This window comes from Lissotriton helveticus, chromosome 4_1, assembly GCF_964261635.1.
Source record: "Lissotriton helveticus chromosome 4_1, aLisHel1.1, whole genome shotgun sequence".
NCBI classification, from domain to species: domain Eukaryota; kingdom Metazoa; phylum Chordata; class Amphibia; order Caudata; family Salamandridae; genus Lissotriton; species Lissotriton helveticus.
This window is the reverse complement of record NC_136063.1, coordinates 253,716,754-253,730,192: the sequence shown is the minus strand read 5'-3', so window position 1 is coordinate 253,730,192 and position 13,439 is coordinate 253,716,754. Positions and strand designations below refer to the sequence as shown.

At 46.6% G+C, this 13,439-nt stretch overlaps 1 protein-coding gene across 1 annotated transcript in view; it reads left to right on the top strand.

Moving 5' to 3' along the window:
* LOC144828510 (uncharacterized) overlaps positions 1 to 13,233 on the top strand; it is a 57,014-nt gene extending 43,781 nt beyond the window's left edge. The window contains exon 5 of the mRNA XM_078686745.1: positions 9,878 to 13,233. Coding sequence (XP_078542871.1) covers positions 9,878 to 9,997 — 120 coding nt within the window. The 3' untranslated portion in view covers positions 9,998 to 13,233. The remainder of the gene's footprint in view (positions 1 to 9,877) is intronic.
* Positions 13,234 to 13,439: the final 206 nt, after the last annotated feature.

Here is a 13,439-nt window from a genome sequence, read left to right as displayed (position 1 = left end):
GCCAGATTTTATCCTTTACTTCTGCCTTGCGTTGGATCAGGGCCTTTTTATAGGCCAGGCGCGATGACCTAATCAGAGTGGGGTTCCTAGATCTTGACTTCAAAGCCGCTTTTAATTCACGGCCTAATTTAGAACAAGAATGATCAAACCATTTAGGGTCCCTACTGACAGGGCTCGATGATGATACGGTTAGCATAACACCTACTTTAGACACAATGCCATCAAAAGCAAGAAGAATGTCCGGTGAAAAAGATACAGGAGAAACGCATAGTGATAACTCGGAGGCACAGGATTTATTTATCTTGTCATAAAGTGATTCCGGGTTCACCTTAGGCCATTTCAAGCGGCGCCTTCCATCCATACTTTTCAAGACACCATAATTAGGCGTCTTCACCCGTGATTGTAGGAGGTTGCCGACCACTGAGACACAGACAGGATTATGATCACTATGTGCGCTCTCCAGGATTTTAAAACCCGACAAAAGTTTGTGAAGGCTATTAGAAAAAAGGACGTGGTCAATAAAAGATCCCCCTGAATATCCTTCAAATGTAGGGATGGGCTGATAACTACTAGCATCCGCCAGGGACATGGCAGAAATTAGATCAAATTCATTCAAGAGTTGATTCAGCATGTCTCCCCGGCCAGAGTGTTCATAATGAAGCCCCCCCATCCTGTGGCAACCCAGTGTTCCAATTGCAGTGTTCATGGGGTTCCCACAAGGGTGCACGTTAAAGTCCCCAGTGATAATGACCCGATGGGAGAGGCTCTCACAGTGATGCCTAATGAAGTTGCCCAGATCTTCAATCCTGCATTCCCCCTTGGCATTTACAGTGTTAAATTAATCAAGCAGACCATTTTTTTCCCTCTTTTAATTGTTACAGCTTGAATGTCAGTATTGTTAGTGGAAATTATTTTAACAACACAAACGAAGGCTAAATCAATGTACAGAGCCAAACCCCCTTTTGATCTACCACTTCGTGATGGTTTGGCCAGTATAAAGAAACTTTTATATTCTTCTATAAATATGTCGTTCTCCACCAGCCATGTCTCTTGCAAGCAAATTACTGAAAAAGATCTAATGAAATCTACCCACCTCGGGTTCTTGACCATTCCGGCCAGCCCGGCAATGTTCCAGGAGATAACATTATAACTCATTGCCTTGCTTTCCCCTAGAAGTGGCGATTGGGTTACCAACATACTCCCTAAGGACCCAACATTATTAACTGCAAAGGGAGCCCTCGTGGGCGATGGGGGGGACACAGGATGGTTCGCTGCTTCGTACCTCACTTGCTCCCTCATAACACACAGTTCCGCCACTGACACCAAGATGATAAAGTCAATCGACCATTTCAAGTCCGCTATACCTGTTTTGTGAAGGTATTTGATTGAATATGTACGGTTGCACCTGTCGACCTCCTTCCCCCCTCCCTCTTCCCTGATACTTTACTATCGTCCAGTCCCCTTCCGTCTCTGGACGATTGGGCAAGCGATAAAAATATGTCAATGGGAGGGGTTGGATGGAGGATCCCGTGTTGTCACAAATATAGTGATTCCAATTGCAGATGTGTCCCACAGTACGAGTGTCTCTATTATTCACAAGCACACAATCACCCGGTATATTTTTGAGTCTATTCCCCACCCAAGGCACCCTGCGCACCATCAGGATCTCACTGGAAACATTACGGGGGAGTGGTCTATTTTTGTTCAACCAGTCTGCAGCTTTGTTTCTTAGAGACACGAATGATTCTTTATTTGGGTTGCAAATTGCAGGGACCCCTGCTAAAACTACAGTATACGGGTTCGATTCAGGTGGTAAATTAATTCCCAGGTTCTCAGGGTATCCTGCTTCCGATGACGCTCTAAGGGGTTCTTTTGACTTGTCAGCATTGACCCCTCTTGTTGTATTAGCAGCTGGTTGCACGGGAACAGATGGGATATCTACAGGTACATTTTGAGTGGATGTAACTAAAGAGGGAATAACATTAACCTTATACGGTACGTCCCCCCCCTGTGAAGTATTCTGTTGTATATTGCCCAGAGACAGCACACTCAACTTGACATTATCCGCAATCTTCAGTGTTACATCCTCTATCTTGGCTAACCGGTTCTCAATCTGTGTGAGCCTGTCTTCAAATGATTTAAAAGAGGACTTTAAGAGAAGGCCAAAATTGGCAAGGTCTGAACCCTCCAATGTCAAGGCTGTGTCCTCAGGATTAGTCACACATGAGGCAGTATCAGGAGACAAAGGTGGCCCATTTATCTCAGTTAGACTCACCCTACCCAGACCCATTGAAGATATATTGATGTTAAAAGATTGTTTAGCGAGTTTAGGCTTCCTTCCTCCAGTGGCATCATTTGGCCCCCGCTTTCTCTTGGGTATCGCACCCTCACGCCTCCCTCGCGTCTGCCTTGTATTCGCCCTCTCAGGTGAACTATAATTAGACACAATAGTCGTTTCTGCGGCCATAGTTGTATTAGACTGGTCCACTAATAAAATAGGGCCATGGGTCTGGGGGTTAGAAGGCTTATGTACGATCACCGGGACATCAGTGAGGTTTGCTCGTAATAAAGGCTCTGGGCTGCGGGCATTAGCGAAATATCCCATGGAAGATCTTTTTGCCAGGGCGAGATCTTGAGAGACCCGGCGTTCCATAAGGATAATACCTTGGTCAATGACAGAGTTTGCCCGGATAATAAAATTGTCCAAAGTCCCAGTTAGATTCCCATTTGGAATCGCTCCCTTGCCTCTACTGTCGCGTGCTGACATATTACAGTGCATCAGAATAACCCAACAGGTACTTACAGTTGAACACGTTGACGTCCTATGTTTACAGCACCAAGTAAGAGGGGTGGCCCGGTCCGGTCTCCAACGGGCTATAACAGGCCCGCCCTTGGCCCGGGCTACGTCCGCGCGCGTCCGCGCAGCGTGGGTGATGATGTGTTAAATAGGCGTGGAGATCAGGTGGTGCGAACCAGGTGTGGGCTTAACAGCCTGCCCCCCTGGGAGTTGTAGTCCTCCGGTCCTTGTTCCTCTGTAGGCAGCAACCAGCGTCCCAAACAGCGATGCGGCTCCAGCGGGAGCGGCGAGGCGCTAAGTAGGCGCGGAGATCAGGTGGTGCGAACCAGGTGTGGGCTTAACAGCGTGCCCCCCCTGGGAGTTGTAGTCCTCCGGTCCTTGTTCCTCTGTAGGCAGCAACCAGCGTCCCAAACAGCGATGCGACTCCCGCGGCAGCGGGAGCGGCGAGGCGCTAAGTAGGCACGGAGATCAGGTGGTGTGAACCAGGTGTGGGCTTAACAGCGTGCCCCCTGGGAGTTGTAGTCCTCCGGTCCTTGTCCTCTGTAGGCAGCAACCAGCGTCCCAAACAGCGATGCGCCTCCCGCGGCAGCGGGAGCGGCGAGGCGCTAAGTAGGCGCGGAGATCAGGTGGTGTGAACCAGGTGTGGGCTTAACAGCGTGCCCCCCTGGGAGTTGTAGTCCCCCGGTCCTTGTTCCTCTGTAGGTAGCAACCAGCGTCCCAAACAGCGATGCGGCTCCCGCAGCAGCGGGAGCGGCGAGGCTCTAAGTAGGCGCGGAGATCAGGTGGTGCGAACCAGGTGTGGGCTTAACAGCGTGCCCCCCTGGGAGTTGTAGTCCTCTGGTCCTTGTTCCTCTGTAGGCAGCAACCAGCATCCCTAACAGCGATGCGCGGCGAGGCGCTAAGTAGGCGTGGAGATCAGGTGGTGCGAACCAGGTGTGGGCTTAACAGCGTGCCCCCCTGGGAGTTGTAGTCCTCCGGTCCTTGTTCCTCTGTAGGCAGCAACCAGCGTCCCAAACAGCGATGCGGCTCCCGCGGGAGCGGCGAGGCGCTAAGTAGGCGCGGAGATCAGGTGTTGCGAACCAGGTGTGGGCTTAACAGCGTGCCCCCCTGGGAGTTGTAGTCCTCCGGTCCTTGTTCCTCTGTAGGCAGCAACCAGCGTCCCAAACAGCGATGCGGCTCCCGCAGCAGCGGGAGCGGCGAGGCTCTAAGTAGGCGCGGAGATCAGGTGGTGCAAACCAGGTGTGGGCTTAACAGCGTGCCCCCTGGGAGTTGTAGTCCTCTGGTCCTTGTTCCTCTGTAGGCAGCAACCAGCATCCCAAACAGCGATGTGCGGCAAGGTGCTAAGTAGGCGCGGAGATCAGGTGGTGCGAACCAGGTGTGGGCTTAACAGCGTGCCCCCTTGGGAGTTGTAGTCCTCCGGTCCTTGTTCCTCTGTAGGCAGCAACCAGCGTCCCAAACAGCGATGCGGCTCCCGCTGGAGCGGCAAGGCGCTAAGTAGGCGCGGAGATCAGTTGGTGTGAACCAGGTGTGGGCTTAACAGCGTGCCCCCCTGGGAGTTGTAGTCCTCCGGTCCTTGTTCCTCTGTAGGCAGCAACCAGCGTCCCAAACAGCGATGTGGCTCCCGCGGAAGCGGGAGCGGCGAGGCGCTAAGTAGGTGCGGAGATCAGGTGGTGCGAACCAGGTGCAAAGCTGGTAAAAATGGCTTTTCTGACTCGTTTCACCACTGCAACATAAACATCATCTCATGAGTTTGCCCAACGGTGAAACTCTAGTAACACATGGGGTGTGGTATCACTATGTCACTACGTGATAGTGTCATAGGTGTCTCAAGCAGCCCTTTACTGCCACAAGATACGTGCGGTAATGACTAGTTTTGATTCCACAAATCTTTGAACCAGAATCTAAATAGCAGCAACTACAGCCATTTCCACCTTATTTACCTGAGGATTCCCAATCAGTCCTTAATGGGTAACTGAGGTGAGATACTGCACAGCCTGATATTGAAATCTGGAGCTTCATCTTTATTCCTACAATTCGTGGTCCTTATTGATGCCACATTGGGCTGTCATAAAATTCAGGTTATTATTCCCAAAAGTCCAGTAGCAGTCTAATATACTAGTGGAAACTCCATTCTTAAATCTTATGGACCGAAACAGAGTGCTCCTATGAAGAGGGGTAGGCTGGAATTGATTAATGGTTAAATTCAGAGGGGCCATAGACCTGCAATAAAAGTAGCAAAGTTAGGGAAAAATCCAGGAGCAGCTTGATTGCTAAACCACTTTAAAACATTTGAGTGGCTGTAACAAATATTTGTCTATCTCAGTTAATTCTATGAATTCCTGAATTATACACATAAGTGTGAAAAAAATAAATATGGATTTCTTTAAATAATACAGATATCTGCTGTACACGATGATTTTTTCCAGAAAGGCATGCCTGGGCTCCTTTCAGGATGCTGGTGGCTCGAGCCCTCTGCGCCTCGCCACACCTCTCTCTCTCTTTGCCCTCCGTGATGTGTGTGGTTTTTTTTCTGCACGCATATACACTCAGACAGGGCACCCATTAATTTGCAGTTTTTGCAGCACGCCGTGCGAATAGACTATTAGCACAGTGATTAGAAAAGAAACAGTTTTAGATGGATATTGGTTTCCACAAACAGTGGTTGCCAAGTGTGTTCCCCCCGCAGGAAGGGCTGCGCTTTGAAACTCGGGACGTTTTTGCAATGGCTATTTACTGGTTTTTTTTATGCTTTCCGTGGGGCACTAGGGGCCCTAGTGCAAGCAGGAGGAAATGTGACCACCACCTCCATGTGTGAGAGCAATAAATAGTGACAATTGACTTGAGATTGGGCACTTTACACCCCAGAGCCCCAGTGCCACTGCAACTGCTGTACTAAGAACAGCTACGTACCTATTTGCTTTGTCAGTCTCGAGGTACTGTATTAGGAGCTTTCGCAACATTTGAACGTGGCAGTTAGTTTCGCCCAGAGTGTGCTGTGTTGTCAAGCCAGACTGTGTCATCATATTGTCAAGGGTGTTGCTGCCGTGTTGTTCAGTGCAGTGTCTTTCAGTCTAGTCTCGCGCCTGCCTGTGCAGTGTGGTGCTGTTTTTCTTGACTAGTGCCACATAACATGGGGTGCAGTAGAGTGTTATGGTTTAGTGAGGGTTCTTGAGGCCTACTGTGGGTCAGTATTGAATGAAATGAAATGAAATTTGATTTGTAAAGCGCATGGCTGCCCTCGAGCGTCCCAGCGCTACCTAACTGATAACAGAAAACTCTAAAGGATCTGGAATTTTTTTATGGGGTTTTAGGAAAGAGAAAAGTTTTAAGTGATTTTCGGGATTTAAGATAGCAAGATTCATTCCGGATATCCCTGGGGAGAGCGTTCCAGTTTTTTGTCGCATTTATAGAGAAGCGGCGGCCTCCTGTACGGGCCTTCCTCACTCTCGAGACTATGGCAAGATTATCCCCATCCAATCGGAGGACCCGGGCGGGTCTGTAGGGACGAATCAGGCTCCTCATAACCGGAGGACCTTTGCCTTGAAGTGTCTTATGAACAATACAAGATGATTTGAAGGCGATTCGTTCATGGACTGGAAGCCAGTGGAGAGCTCTCAGCAATGGTTTGGCTGACGCTCTTCTTGGAGCCCCCAAAAGCAACCTAGCTGCAGCGTTCTGCACCCGCTGCAAGATATTGATCGTGGCTTTCGGTGCTGCCAGGAAACGACCATTGCTATAATCCAGCCTGGATAGGATTAATCCCTGGATTAAAAGCTTCCTGGACTGAAAAGGCAGGAGGGGGAGAACTTTCCGAACTGCCCGAAGCAAGCCGAAGCACCCCCCTGCGACTTTCTGGGCATGTGTCCTAAAAGTTAGTTCAGGTTCGAACCAGACCCCTAAGCTTTTAATTTTCTCCTTTGGCTGGGGCAACTCGCCCATACATGGCGGCCAGAAAGCTTTGGGCAAATATGTAAATTGATGGCCCAGAATCATGATCTCGGTTTTAGCTCCGTTCAATTTGAGCTTTGATCCGGTCATCCAGGAGTAAATTGCAATTAGGCAGGCCGAGAGGTTATCTGCACATCCCGCTTGCTGCGTCAGCGAGATGACTAGTTGTGTGTCATCTGCGTAGGTGATGGATTTAATCCCAAAAGGGGCTACTACCTCCTCCAGCTGGGCCATGTAAGCATTAAATAGGGTAGGGCTCAAGGACGAGCCCTGGGGGACTCCACACTGGAGGGGAGTAGATTTAGACATGATGCAATTTTCCCAAATCCTGAAAGATCGTTTGTTCAAAAAGGATTCCAGCCATCTAAGGGCTGACCCTGCAAGTTTTGTACCACACTGTTTAGTCTGGTGCCATATTGACCAGTGTTGCGCCATCGGGGTATCCAGAGTGGTGCCATTTCGTCTAGTGTGGTGTCATGTTGCTAAGCTGGTGTCATATCATCCATTGCTGGGCCATTGCATTTAGTGTGGTGATGTTTTGTCTATTGTGGTGTCCTTCTCTCTAGTGTGTTGCTGTGCTGTTCATTGTGATGCCATGTTTAATATGGTAATTAACAACAAGGGGTGGTGATGGACAGAGTCTCTGAATTAAGCAGAAAACTCTCACCCAGTCAAGAGATCAGGGCTAGATCCAACACCGTTTTTTAGCTCACTGCATCATCCCAGTTTCAGAACCTGGCTGTATGCAAATTAGTCTGTTCCTGTCCCAGTGCATGATGGGAACAGGGCAAACCAAACTACAAAGCCAATTCTTACACTGGAAAGGAAACAAGCTACCGGGGACCGGTTTCTGGCATTTCAGCCTCTTCGGCCCGGCTTGCTTGAATCCTGATGGTGCAGTGAGCAAGGGACTCATGTCTGAGCATACCATTCCACGCTTAGGGTGGACAAAATAATTAACAACAAGGGGTGGTGATGGACAGAGTCTCTGAATTAAGCAGAAAACTCTCACCCAGTCAAGAGATCAGGGCTAGATCCAACACCGTTTTTTAGCTCACTGCATCATCCCAGTTTCAGAACCTGGCTGTATGCAAATTAGTCTGTTCCTGTCCCAGTGCATGATGGGAACAGGGCAAACCAAACTACAAAGCCAATTCTTACACTGGAAAGGAAACAAGCTACCGGGGACCGGTTTCTGGCATTTCAGCCTCTTCGGCCCGGCTTGCTTGAATCCTGATGGTGCAGTGAGCAAGGGACTCATGTCTGAGCATACCCTTCCACGCTTAGGGTGGACAAAATAATTAACAACAAGGGGTGGTGATGGACAGAGTGTTTAATATGGTGCCATCACGTTTTCCACTGTGGCTTCATATCTTCTAGTGTAATGTTCATGCTGTGTTGTGCGTTGTGGCTCCATGTTTTAAGTTGTCCAAAGCAATGATGCTATAATGTGGATCTCTGGTGTTGACCTTGGTGGTATGCTGCCATGTTTTCTAGTTTTGTGTTGTCCTGTGGTCCCGTTATTTGCCAACTGTGCCCACTGGTGGACTCGGAGCGGAGGAGGTCCATGCGGAAAGTCGTGAGTGGGTGACACCATGAGTTACCCGCACCGGGTGACACCAACCCTAGTGACGCCACTGGATCCACATGACTCAGAGCCCGATTTAAACGTGGGCAGTATATATAATCTGTCGTGACAGAGTATACACACCACCAACATGCAGGACAGGCCGTCTGATTTAAATGTAGGCGGAGCTTTGGTTTGGCTATGGCAGCGACTACTCCATCACTGCCATAGCCAAACCTCTCTGATGCAGTAAGGGCCGTCGGAGAAATGGCTACATGTCCTCCCATCCAATCAGGATGGGTGGGCATGTACCCATTTGTTTACTGTCTGTCGCCGCCAGGCAAGCCCTGGTGGTGAGGGAGAGTAAAAATCAAATAATGCTCCTCCCCGCCATAGAAGATAATTCCCATGGTGGGGAAGGGGGGCATTATTTCTTTTATTCCCAAAAAGAACATTCCAATCTTTTTTTTTTTTAAATAAAAAAGAAAATGGTTTGGTGCAGGTTTGCGTATTGCTGACACTGCCTGGCACAAAACAGCAATATGCATTGACAGGAACCACCGTGATGGCCATGCATTATAAATGACCACCTACTTGGTGCTAATATGTAAATTGGATGGCTGTTCCCTTCACCATGAGGACCGAATGATTTTGTCTGTCCCATGGAGTGCTGTCCGTCAAAAATTGAATAAGGACCTTAGCCACAAGAAAGAAAGAAGAATTTACAATATATATATTTTTTGTATTTGTACTTCCCAGCTGGACGCTCAAATGTCAAATATCTTGGACTAATTTCTTGCCTATGAATTTATTGGGAAAACAAAGTTGAACAAATGAAGCTGTCAATAACGCTGGTGGTAATTAAAATCATTGCTATATTAGACCATATAGTACGTTGTTGTCCGGCTAAATGCATTTTGTAACAGAACTGAGTTTTGAAGGGCAGATTTAGTGCACACCTCTGTCCTGTAGTTAAAAGTGTCACTCGTAATGAGGGCTGAAGTGTTACTGGAAGCGTTTATTTCCTTTCTAAGCCAATAGAGCAGAAGAGGCTCGCAGTTGAGGGAGGAAAAGGTTATTTGTTATGTTACCTATTAGAATTTTGAAAGGTTTTAAAGGAACTAAAAAAACCTAAGTGTATGAATTTGTGTTACAGTTATTATTGGGCCATTTGATCATTAACTGGAATCCCCAAAACACGTTCTCAATTTAGTGCGACATCCCAGGAGAATATATAAACATGCTTGTGTTCCAAAACCTCTGCCACACACGCAGTGTTAGGGGACACTTTTCCAGTGGGGTTCCATATTTTCATTGTTTTAGGTTCTCTGTTAATCCCTGTGATGCTCTAATGAAGGTATGGACTGATACATTTCTGTCTGAGTTACTTTAGATCTAATATTATTTATGAAGCTTGCATTAGGGGGCATGTTCTTGCTTTTAGCACTGCATGTCTATGGATGTGTGTGTTTATGTGGTGTGTGTGCTTGTGTGCAATGTTCCTATGCATTCTCAAATAGTTATGATTTCTATTCACTTTCACTGATTTTAGATTTTATTTCTAGGTTATCCAGTCAAAGCCGGTGCAAGGTAAAACGGTTAGTGATTTTGTAAGGGAAGGAGGAACAGATTACCACCTTTTCTTCGACAACTGCCACATGGGCGCAGGAAGGATGATGAAATGAACGATATAAGAACAATGCAGGAATAATTGCACCGATGCCCTCACGAATCACCAAGGACTCTTGTTAACTTGTTTTTCATTTTTAAATAACTTGCTCAGCTTCATTATTATTCATACAACAGGCTGGCGTGTTTTTCTACTTTTAAAGTTATTTTCACAGAAATATACCTCAACTATACAAAGTAATTCCGAATACAAATGTAATGTTACCATATATACACTTAGAGGCCAAAAAAAGGCAACATGGGAAATAGGATGGTGTCAGTGAAATTAATTATCATAAAATGTACGTTATTCTCCAATTTGCATTTATTAATTATAGGTGGAAGTCTTAATATGTTTTGAATGACTTCTGTTTCCTTTCTCAATAAATGTGCCCCTGAACATAAGTGGAGATAAAAAAAAGTCGTGTCCACATATGCTCCGCTTTTTGATTACATGGTGCATATGAGGGCTGTGATTGAAAAATGTTGCAGTCACTTACTTGAAGGGGCATCCATGAAGAGACAAAATGGGATTTCTGAGAGACACCATGGATTTAATATTTCCTTTTGTCAAACACTGACTTCCCCATAACTATACACAAACGATCGATTCTATTCGAATAGATAACTAATTCTGCAGGCATATAGCATCTGAGTCGGCTCAAAGTGCAGTTTACATTTATAGAAGGTACCTCTCTGTAGATACCAAGGAGTAGGCAAATATATGTCTTCATTATAATATGCATTATAATTGCATAGGTAACACCAAACTCGGTAGACAGTGGTCTAGATTTTTGAAATGCTCTACACTGCCTGCCCTGCTACCTGGTGGCTTCTCACTGGAGAAAGGGGAGGAGGAAAGCTATTTTAACCTTTGCCAACAGATTATAGAATCTCTAGATAAAGTGGTCCCTTTAAGGAAAGTGAAGGATAGACCCAAGCTTGCCACCCCCTGGTACTCTAATGAACTCTCTCAGCTGGAACTACGTTGCAGACAGGCTGAAAGAACTTGGAGGAAGCATTATTTTGAGGCAGAGAAGACTCTCTTTAAACAATTGCTCTTGAATTATAAAACACAGATTAAACGAGCTAAAGCCAAATACTTGGAGGATATGCTGGCACGGGCCGCTAATAAGTCACAAACTCTATTTAAAATCATTAAAAATCTCTACAATCCTGCCTGTGCAACTAACAGCATTCCGGCCTCTCAGACATTGTGTGATTCCTTGGCCTCTACTTTTGAGGACAAGATCACCACCATTCTGAACGGCCTTGCTGCTTCTAGCACTTCCAGTACCCAGTCTGTCTCTCAGTTACTATCTGCACGAACCAGGGAAGTTGGTGTGCACTCAACGCTGTCCAGTTTTACCCTCCCCTCCTACGAGGACTTTTGTACCATGGCCAACTGTGTCTCCTCGGGTTCCCCGTTGGACTCGTTGCCTCATTAATTCTGGAAACTATTCCAAGAGGAGCTCTTTCCACCCTTTTATTCCATCTGCTGCCAGTCTTTTAGCTCTGCTACAGTTCCCGATCGCTGGAAACTGGCGGTGGTATCCCCACTGCTGAAGAAGGCTACACTGGATCCTCTATGTCCTGCGAATTATAGGCCTATTTCGCTTTTGCCTTTTCCAATTAGAATCTTGGAAAAATTTGTTACCAAATCACTATCTAGTTTTATAGAGGCTAATGCCTGTTTACATGTAGCTCAGTTCGGCTTCCGACCAGCTCATGGTACGGAATCTGCACTGGTGGCTGTCCTGGACTATCTTTGTTCGCGTGTCGACACTGGTCGAGCAGCATTTTTGGTGCTGCTCAACTTGTCGGCCGCGTTCGATACGGTCAACCACTCTACTCTAATTAGCAGACTGGAAGAGAACGGGTTGTTGGTTTGGCCCAGGACTGGCTAGTCTCTTACCTTCATAACAGGCATCAGGTGGTGGCTTTGCCCCCTTTTAGATCTGGTATCAGAAAGGTGGGGCAAGGCGTGCCACAGGGATCGGCAATTAGTCCCATTCTGTTCAATCTTTACCTCTGTCCTCTGATCAGGCTAATTAAATCCTTTGGCATTTCTGCAATAAACTATGCCGACGAAACGCAGCTTATCTTCTCCTTTGAAGGTAAAGATGCCGTCTCTAAGGCGACTTTTCATCATTGTCTGTTAGCCACAGCGGACTGGTTGCGACATAATTCTCTCCAGTTCAATGGATCTAAGACAGAGGTACTGCATTGCTCATTAGACAAAATCCCTCGTCCTCTGCCCACGGACTTTTGGCCATTCCACTCTTTGGTCACGGTCGGAGCAGCGGACGCTGCCCGTAACTTGGGCGTCATGTTTGGCCCACACCTCCAGTTGGATGTCTTTGTTAACAAGAACATTGGGCCATGCATGATGCTGTTACGGACATTGCGTAAGATCCTTCTTATTCTACCCGTTTCGGCTAGACCTGAAGTAGTGCGCAGTATTATACTTAGTGGACTCGACTACTGCAACGCACTGCTCCTGGGTGCCCCTAGCTCCCTGATTAGAAAGCTACAGCGGATACAGAACATGGCAGCAAAGTTGGCTCTTTCCTGGATGCGCTCATCTTCATCTACCTTGGTGCTTAGGGACCTTCATTGGCTGCCCATCCATCAACGCATCTGCTTTAAGGCATCTTGTATAGTTTTCAGGGCACTCCATGGACAGGGACCTCTCGTGCTTCAAGAACGCTTCTCTTGGTATTCAGCAGCCAGACCTTTACGGTCTTCTTCAGCTTTTCTGGCGGCAGTTCCTCGAATCCAGAGGACACGGATGGGCGGCCGTTCCTTTGGTTTTACTGCTGCTAAGCTCTGGAATCCCTTTCCACTTTCCTTGAGGAGTCTGGATGAATTGTCTCTCTTTAAAAAAGGGTTGAAGTCCCACCTTTTTCCTAAGGCAGTGTGATTCCGTCTTTGCGTGATTGTATGTAGAGTCAAAGCGCCAGGATACCCTCTGGGTGACAGTTCGCGCTATAAAAGTATGTCTTACAATTACAATTACAATTATAAGAGCATCATTTTTGATCAGATTTAAAGAATATAGTTAATTATTTTTCGAAAATGATACGAACTGGAAGAGGCCCAATATACTACGTTTATAGTTCATTTAGTCTATTATGCCCAATCATATCAATTAAAACTATGGTAATGTTAAATGGATGATCATGCAATGTGCCACATGAAAATTGAAAAACCACCCAGTGATGCAATTAAAATCATACATTTATATATGTAAGTTTTTACAAAGTCATTATTGGAAAAAATAGGCAAGAATCCGTCAATCCACATTTGATAACTGAGAGTATAATTCATTAGGGTTCCATATTAAGTATGAACTTGGATTGTATTGTGTGAGGAAACATGTTTTTTATGGCTCAAGTGCCTAGGGTTCGATTCTCTGAAGATGCCAACCATCCTTTCAAATCTTGCATACAGCTGACA